Source organism: Hyaena hyaena, unplaced genomic scaffold (assembly GCF_003009895.1).
Source record: "Hyaena hyaena isolate Hyena2069 unplaced genomic scaffold, ASM300989v1 scaffold_96, whole genome shotgun sequence".
NCBI classification, from domain to species: Eukaryota; Metazoa; Chordata; class Mammalia; order Carnivora; family Hyaenidae; genus Hyaena; species Hyaena hyaena.
In genome coordinates, this window is record NW_024080729.1 from 3,443,834 (window position 1) to 3,453,209 (window position 9,376).

Sequence of the window (9,376 nt, forward strand, 5' to 3'; positions counted from 1 at the left end):
CCCTCCTTCAACAGAAAGATACCTCTCTCTTCTCTCCCCCTTGGTCCAGCTCATTCTAGTAATTTGGTTTTCAGCGTTAATCCGATGACTTACGTGTGAGTCCCTCTTCTTCACCTTCCAGAGAAGGGTGGGATCTCTAATTACTTCCTTATATGGAGAAGTGGTCCCTGGGCTGAGCCAGAGCGCGGTCATCTTTGCCATCACCTTTCTGTGCACCCCCTGGATGGGTCTCTCTTCCGGGATTCAAGTTCCTCGTCTGGGAAGCCATCCTTGGTCACAGGGGGCAAAGCGGTTTCCTCCCTCATCTAGTTCAGGTCAATGGGGTGAAGACTCTGGGCAAAGTGGGCAATTTTGGATTCACAAGGGTGTGAGACAGGCCTTGCGCTAAGACTGGGAGATAAAACTCATGCCCTGAAAAAGCCCCTCAAGACAGGGGAAGAGCCCAAAGAAAGAAAGTACCTTAAGAGGAAGAAAGGTCCATTGGGAAGCAGTCGGAAAAGGCTGAAGGCTCTGTCTGGGCTTCAGGTCCCTACAACTGACTCTTAATGACTCAGGGGTATGATTGGGACAGAAGGAAACTGAAACAGGATGACATACAGAGAACCCCAAGGCTCTTCTAACTCAAGGGACCGCCCACCGTCTGCATTCTAAGAGCTGTCACGGCTGCCCCTGGCCTACCTTTCTCTTCCTGCCCCAACAACTCAGCCCCTCTGCGACTGGCTGTTCCTCTTGCCACAAGCAGATTCCAGGTGAACTTGGAGACCCAGCCTCAGCACCACCTTCTCTAGGAGGCCATACCTGGCTCCCCAGGCTGGATCAGGGTTCTCTCCCCTGGAGACCCTGACAGAAGGGGGGCGGCGGGGGAGGCAGAAGGACACCTTCTATCACAGACAGCCTCGGCCCCACAGGTCTGTCACCGCCTCATGGGCCGCCAGCTTACAACCCCCCACTGGCTTTTGGCCTCTGGAACAAAGCCTGTGTCCAATCGGTCTTGGTGTCCCCAACCCCAGGCTGGGGACCAATCCTCTGGTGATGGGCTGAGGGGAAGCCCCACCTCCCTGGGAGAAGGAGGCAAGTTACCTTTTCCATCGGCCTTGTAGTCATCAGGGAGGAGCTTGTCCTGACGGTAACCCAGCACGAAGGCCAGGAAGGAGAGGATGAGGGCGTCTCCGATGCTGAGGATGGCCAGCATGAAGGCCCAGCGGATGGTGCACTGACCCAGCGTGTACTTGCCCGTCTGCTCCCCACACATGCGGCGCACCTCACTTGAGTCCCAGCCATCAGGGTAGACCAGGCAGCCGATCATGAGGCCTGTGGCTGAGGGGGTGGGGGTGAGGGTGCAGACGGTGTCAAGGCTGGCTGTGCTCAGTCCGCTACCTCCCCCCCCCCCGTGCACTATTGCCATTGTGTCACTCTCCCCTCCTCCTTCAGTGGTGTGTGGCAGCTCCTAAGTTGTTCTTGTAGAACACAGGGGAGAAAACTGAGGCTCCAAGAGCTAAAGTGGCCTGCCCTTGGTCAGGATAGAGGCAGAAAGCAGAGCCCCTCGGCCCAGAGAAGATTCTGCCACGGCACCAGGTGATCCTACCAGGCCCTCGGCCCTGCCCCTCACTTTCGACTTGATGAGGCACTGGCTACTCTGGCTTCAAACCCTTCCAAAATCTCGTCCCGACCCAGAGAACTCATCACTCCTAAGATGTATATCTGTTCCTGCTCCGATATCTCTTAAATAAGAAAGCTTCAGGCCGTGGTTTAATTACAAGTATTTTTTTTTTCTTTTGGGGCACCCGGGTGGCTCAGTTAAGCGTCCCACTTCGACTAAGGCCATAATCTCATGGTTAGTGAGTTCAAGCCCTGCCTGGGGCTCTGTGCTGACAGTGCAGAGCCTGCTAGGGATTCTCTGTCTCCTTCTCTCGCTGCCCCTCCCCCACTCACTCACACTCCCTCTCTCTCAAAATAAATAAATAAACTTAAAAAAAGAGTATTTTTCCTTTTTACAGTTGTAAGTCCTACAATTGGGAATCTTAGATTTAATGAAAACACAAAGTTTTCCAGCCCCATCTCTGGCTGTTTCCTTCATGAATCTTACATTAAAGCAAATAGGTTCTCTTCCTCCTAACCCAGTACATAACACTACAGTTGTCCATACTTCCCTAAATTTAGGAATCCCCTGGAATATTTGTTTAAAATGCTGATCCCCAGGCCAGGGGTGGGTTTTTAAAAAAAATTTTTTTTTAATGTTTATTTATTTTTGAGAGACAGAGAGAAACAGAGTGGGAGCAGGGGAGGGGCAGAGACAGAGGGAGGCACAGAATCTGAAGCAGGATCCACGCTCTGAGCTGTCAGCACAGAGCCTGACGGGGGCTCGAACTCGCGAGCTGTGAGATCATGACCTAAGCGAAAGTCGGCCATCCAACTGACTGAGCCACCCAGGCGGCCTGGGAATCCCTGTTTTTTTTTTTTTAATATTTTTATTTATTCCTAGGAGAGAGAGAGAGAGAAAAAGAGAGAGCAGGGGAGGGTCAGAGAGAGAGGGAGTCACAGACTCTGAAACAGGCTCCAGGCTCTGAGCTGGCTGTCAGCACAGAGCCCGACGCGGGGCTCGAACCCACGAACCGCGAGATCATGACCTAAGGGAAAGTCGGACGCTTAACCGACTAAGCCACCCAGGCGCCCCATTACGGAATCCCTGTTTTTAAAATCATTCTTCCAGGTAATTCTCTCACTAGGAAAATTGGGAAACACTAGAACAGGCTGCCTGGATTTCAAGCCCAGCTGTGTGACTCAGAGCAAGCTACTTAAGCTTTTCTGGCCTCAGTTTCCTCACCTATAAAGTGGGGACATGAGTAGTCCCTACCTGTGTGGACGGTAGTGAGGTGCAAATGAGTTAATACTGGAAAAGTGCTTGGCACATACTTAGTACTTCACGAGCGTTAGCTACGACTATCCCATCCTGTGCTTTCACTGACCTAGTGTTTACAGCCACAAATTTCATTTTCCTGACCTTCTCACTTCTCCCCTGCCCTCCCACCAAGGACCACTGTGCCTTAGCTGCACAGATAGGTGACATGATCTTGGGTTGACCAAGGCCAACCCCAAGGCCAACCACCATGTCCGTAGGGGTGCCTTCCATTCTCTATGCCACTTTCTGAGCCCTTGCCCTCCCTCCACAGGCCCGGAGATTCTTAAGTTCCGAGGCTGTGGCCTACCCAGGAGCACCTCAGGGGAAAACCTCCCAGGACCCAGTTACCTACCTCGGGCTCAGCTGACACTTGCCACAGAGGTCAGCAGATCAAATGAATGCACAGTAAAGTATAAAGGCCAAGCTCCCACCTCCCCGCCTAAAAGTATCAACTCTCCTTTGGAAACGTGGGACAAGCTAATCCATGTAAGTTTATAGATTTTATAGATCCAAACTATTTCATGTACCCTTTTTCTCTCGATCCTGACAGCAGTTCTGTGAAGTGGGCCATGTATTAATATCCCATTCTACAGATTAGAAAACTGAGGTCTCACCCAGTCATCCAGCTAGGGCAGAGCTAAGACCCGAACACATGGCTCCTGGGGGTTTTTTTAACCTCAAAGTTAAACTCTCAGACTGAGATCACCCCAAACAGCTGAATGCATTTAATGCTGACATTGCAGACTTAGTGACAAAATGAAAAGTGTTTAAGGAAGATGCTTAGCATAGGGGAGGGGAAGCTTTCCCACAGCTCTTTGGCCTTCCCCAAGTGGTGTAAGACCAGCGTTTGGTGCCAACCATGGCCCCTACCTTACCCGGGGTGGAAGAGTGGAACAGGCCAATGTGGAAAGGAGCTGCCCTTCTGGACTTTCCATTCTCCCCATCTCCTTCCATAGCAGCTCTGGCAAAGAGCCCAGGGCCTCTAACCTGAAAACACGTTGTTAACGATGGGTGCCATGACCCTCTGTGAGCACCTGACCCATCCCCCTGGGCACAGTGGGGGACAACTCCATTTGTAATGTCTCAGGGCTCCAAGCAGAGGCCAGCATGGTAACCTCAGGCAAGTTTACTTACCCCTTCTGACTTCCATTCTCTCATCTGTAAACAAGGATAATAATACCTGACTCATAGTGGAGTTATGAGGATTAAGTGTGATCATGTATAGAAAATGCTCACTGTAGGTGGCTCAGTTGGTTAAGCGTCCGACTCTTGGTTTCGGCTCAGGTCATGATCTCATGGTTTGTGAGTTCAAGTCCCAAGTCAGGCTCTGCGCTGACAGTGTGGAGCCTGCTTGGGATTCTCTGTCTCCCTCTCTCTCTGCCCCTCCCCTGCTTGAGCTCTCTCTCTCTCTCAAAAATAAATAAATAAACATTTAAACAACAACAAAAAAGAAAATGCTTACTGTGGTGTCTGGTTCATGGTAAGCAGCCAATCAAATCAGTTGTCGCTATTATTATTGGCATTGAAGTCAGATGGAAGCAACCTCAGAGGATGTGGATGTCATTAGAGCTATTCACAAATATTTCAGGTAGATGGTGGTATTAGATTTCCTTGCTCCCTTCTTTTCAAGTTGGGCAAGGCCATAAGACTTCCCTTAGACAACAACGTGAGTGGAAATGTGTGCACTTCCAGACCACAGCATTTAATTGCTGGGGAGAGACATTCCAGCGCGCCCTTTCCCTCTGCAATGATGATAGCCAGATGACAGCTGGTGCCCCATCAGCCCGGGTTCCAGAAGAGAACAGTGAGAGCAGAGCCTCCAGCCAATCCTTAACGAGCATGTGCCACCAGCAAAAGATAAACCTTTGTATTAAGCCGCTAAGATTTGGGAGTTTTTTTGTCACCCACCCATCCGAATGTTTCTGTGTTGTTCATATTTGCTGAGCACCTATTATGCGACAAGCACCATACAAGGTGTTTCACATGCATTATACATCCCATCCTCCCAAGAACCTTGTGATGGGCGATGCTGTTTCTACATCCTACAGATGAGGTCACCAAGACTCAGAGAGACAAGCAACTTGCCGTACCTGTGTTTCCAGGAGCTGGAACCACACACAACTTACACCTGGCATCCAGAAGCTCAATTCACATTGTGAACTACAGCCCCTCACTGCCCCAGTCACCAAACCTCTCCCCTTTCTCTTGTTTGCTTCCCTGGCTCCAGGCTTCTTGGCAGAGTTAAACCTAATTGGTTTAGGCATCTTCAAATGGATGCATCTCCCAGCTGCCGACTGCAAAACAGACCCCCTCTTCATCCCTCCCTTTGGCTCCTCTTCCATTCCCCTGCACCAAAGAATGGAACACGACACCACCTTCGCTCTCCTCCAATGTAAATGTTTCATGGGATGGCATCTGGCCACCTCTGCTATCAGTGTCTCCAGCTCCATGACCCAGACAGGGTCTAACTCAAATGGCCTGGAGATGCCTCCCCCACACAGGCCCTCCCAAGCACTTCCTGTTCAGCAAATGGCACCTGCTGTGGGGCATTGTGGGAGGGGTGCAGTGTGCAGAGTAAGAGGAATGGTTGTGTTTCCAGCATTCCACAGCTGTGATATGGAGCACCAGCTGGTAAGCATGCCAGGGTCCATTCTACTCCTCTTTGTCACAGAACTGCTGAATCTACATTCCTCCTTCTCCCCACCACCCACCAAGATTTACCTCAGCCCTGTGGTGGCCTCTCGCTCATTATACAGAGAGACCAGAGGAGAGGGAGATGGTGGGCGGGTTGCAGAGGCAGCTCTGGAGCCACGTGAGTAGCCTGAGTATGAGATTTGGAATCAACAGTTCTGTCCATCACTACCTGTGCTGCTCAATGTCACCCACTAGGAGCCTTATCTATACAATAAGAGGAATACCCACCTCACTAGGTAGGGATGGGGCTCCTCCAGATGGTAGATGTGTAAGTGCTTTGTAAGCCATTATACTCGTACACGTGTGGCTCAATAAAAGTGAGGTTGGAATACATCTAGTTTCTTGGAACCTGCTGCCTTAATTCTCCTTGTTCCTTAGTTGCCAGTTGATCTGCTATGGCCTTGGCCAAGTCTCTTCCTCTTTCTCAGCCTCAGATACCTCATTTATAGTTGGGGTGGGGGGGACCTATAGACTCTGACAGAGTCTTGAGTCTATGTGTTTGGTTGTCTGGGATTCTGATCCCTGCTCCATTCATTCCCTCCATTGTGGATGATACTGTTTCTCACTCTAACCAATGATGTCAACATGTTTTTTCTCTAGTCTGCAGTCCCAGCACTGCCCCTGTACATCCCCGTAGAATGGGCAGTCTGTGCATGGTCTCTAGGGGTGGGAGGGGACCAAGGGCTGCGGGACAAGGCCTTAGGCCATCTCCTTCTGGGCTTTAGAAGAGAACAGGACCAGGGGCGCCTGGGTGGCTCAGTCAGTTAAGCATCCGACTTCGGCTCAGGTCATGATCTCATGGTTCGCTGGTTTGAGCCCCACGTTGGGCTCTGTGCTGACAGCTCAGAGCCTGGAGCCTGCTTCAGATTCTGTGTCTTCCTCTCTCTCTGCCCCTCCTTGGCTCACTCTCATTCTCTCCCTCAAAGTAAATTTAAAAATAAAAAAATAAAAAAAGAAGAGAGCAGGCCCAAGGACTGAAAGGCCTGCCTGGGCCAGGAGCAAGAAAAGGGGCAGTGAAGGCTGCTACCGGGCACCGTAAGTAGTTATCTACCCCACGTAGTTTTTTGTTTGTTGGTTTAATTTTTTTTTTTAGTTTATTCCTTTATTTTGAGAGAGACAGAGAGAGCAAAGGAGGGATGGAGAGAGAGAGAGAGAGAGAGAATCCCAAGCAGGCTCCGTACTGTCAGTGCAGAGACCAATGTGGGACTCGAACCCACAAACCATGAGATTGTGACCTGAGTGGAAACCAAGAGTCGAAGGCTTAACCAACTGAGACATCCGGGTGACCCCACACACACACATAGTTTTAAAATACCCTCACCATCTAGGGCGCCTGGATGGCTCAGTCTGTTAAATGTCAAACTTCAGCTCAGGTCATGATCCCACAGTTTGTGGGTTAGAGCCCCGAATAGGGCTGTCTGCTGTCAGCACAGAGCCCCCTTCGGGTCCTCTGTTCCCCACCCTGTCCATCCCTCCCCTGCTCATGCTCTCTCTCTCTCAAAAATAAACAAACATTGCCAAAAAAGAGTAAAAGACCCTCGCCAGCACCACCACTCCCCCATCACAAAATATCACTCCTGTTTGCTGCCTCAGGTATGGAAACTTATAGCTAGGGAACAAAGACTTTCACTCCACCACGAAAGAAAGAACTTAAATGCAAGCTTCTATGGGAAAGATCACAGCATAACACTCCAAATCAATGACCGACTTTAGAATCTCCCTGAGAGCAATTTTGGGTGAGAGGGGAAGAGTGAGGGCAGGGATCTGGAGATCCTTAAAGAGAAAGACCAAATGTCCAGAAGTGGGAGATGGAGACATCTAGGATGCTCTTGACTATTTTGCCCTGGGTTGGATTCTATTCCCACATGGCTGAAAACGGAAGCTTCCTTCTTTTTCCTTCCATGAGCAACAGCAACCTCTGATGTGGTGGCCTGGGAGTCAGGACACCTTCTATCAACTAGCTGTGTGCTCCTGGGCAAGTCACTTCCCTCCTCTGGACCTTAGTTCCCGTCTGTAAGATGAGGGGGTTGAACAATTTTATCTCAATGATCCTTTTGGCCTCAGTCATTCTAGAAGCTTCTACAGAGCACTGAGTAGGGCTGGGCTAAAGGAGAACAGCTGAAGGGAGCCTGGTAGACTCAGGCGGTGGAGCGTGTGACTTTTGATCTCAGGGTTGTAGGTTCAAGCCCCATGTAGAGATTACTTAAAAAAAAAATTAAATCATTGAAAAAAATTAAAATAAAGGCGAACAGCTGAGAAGGAGACCCAGAGCCTCCACAGAGGGTGGAATGGTGCAGCTTCCCCTGTGGCCTGGGGCGCGCCCCTGCTTGCCCTCCCGCTACTGCTGCTCACCTGCAGCCAGCTGCATCCATGCGCAGATCTTGTAGACAGTGGCGGTGTTGCAGACGAAGAAGAGGCTAAAGCAGATGATGGAGCCAATGATGAGGAACATGGCCAAGGCCACAAAAAACATAGCAGTCTTGAAAGCTCTAGAGGGAATGGAGGAGAAGTCCAGCGGGCCACCCTTGCAGATGAGCTCAGAGGACAGCACGTTGCCCACACAATAGGAGAAAAGGCCAAAGTATCCTGCCTGGGGTGTGTGAACGCTGTCACCAATCCAGTACGGCTGGATAAAGAGGGCCATGACAAGTACTGAAAAGCAGATGGTGAGCGTGCCCCACATCACACCCACAGCCCTCGAGTTGCGCACATAGTTGGTGTGGTAGATCTTGGCGGCCTCCTGGGCAGGAAGCAACTTCACCATGGTGAGGATGTAGGCCCTGGGCTGGGGTCTTATGGGCTGTAAGCTCGCGGCTTTGCAGACAGAAAAGCCTAGAAGTGAGCCACTCCTCAGCTGGGTTGGGGAACGAGGCTGAGGTCAGGGCACAAGGTGAGGGTCCCTCCAAGGTAGAAGAGAGGGTTAACAAAACAAGGACGACAACCTTGGTCTCTTCAGAGGAAGCTTGTCCAGAAGCCTTCGTCCGCCGTAGCCAGGCGGTCTCCTGCAGTCTCGCGACTCCTCCCAAGCCTGCCGGGGTCTCGGGCCTGCGGGCGCCGCCCTGCCCCTCCCCCTTTCCTGCTCCGAGCTCCGGAGAGCTCCGCCTCTTCGCCGTGGCCCGGCCCCCCTCCCTCCTCCCTCCTCCGGGAGCGCCGCTTCAGCACCGCGGCCAGCGCCTCGGGACTCCGGGTCGGAGGCGGGTGGGAAACATGACCTGCGCCGGGGAGGCGTGGGGAGCTCCTGGCCCGCCCACCGGGCACTCCCGCCTCAGGGAACGGAGACCTCTCTCCACCCTCCTCAGTGGGGGGGGGGGGGGGGGGGGGGAATGACAAAAATTGAGGGGGTGGGGCTGCAGCTGTCACATTCCTCCCGCTCAATTCCTGCCGCAAAACCAAAACCTCTTCTTGAACACTGTTCCCCCATCCCCCCCAACCCCGCCCTGGCTCCCTAGTCGCCCTCTCAGAAATCCCGATACCGTGGATTCCAGAAAAACCTTTTCTGATGGTGTCTTCCGGTCAGTCTTCTGGTCCCTATGGTTTCTCCTCAATCAACAATTACTAAGAACCTACTACGTGCTAAGCCCCAAGTTGGAGGATGTCTTCCCTAAGCAAAACCACAGAGATAAAAGAGGGTCCCTGCCCTCAAAGACAGTGAGGCATTTACATATATGTATATCCGTAGATATATTTGCAATGCAGACTCACAGTGCTATATCAAAAAACTACAAAGTACAGCAAAGGACAATACTTGTGAGGCCTTCCAGACTTTAATGTTTATTTTTGAGA

At 51.4% G+C, this 9,376-nt stretch overlaps 1 protein-coding gene across 1 annotated transcript; it reads right to left on the reverse strand.

Moving 5' to 3' along the window:
• Positions 1-913: 913 nt before the first annotated feature.
• Positions 914-8,357, reverse strand: LHFPL5 (LHFPL tetraspan subfamily member 5). The gene is made up of 2 exons (XM_039235293.1): positions 7,946-8,357; positions 914-1,317 (listed from the first exon to the last, which is right to left on the reverse strand). The coding sequence occupies exons 1-2, from the start codon at positions 8,355-8,357 to the stop codon at positions 914-916; spliced, it is 816 nt and encodes a 271-aa protein (XP_039091224.1).
• Between the last annotated feature and the right edge of the window lie 1,019 nt (positions 8,358-9,376).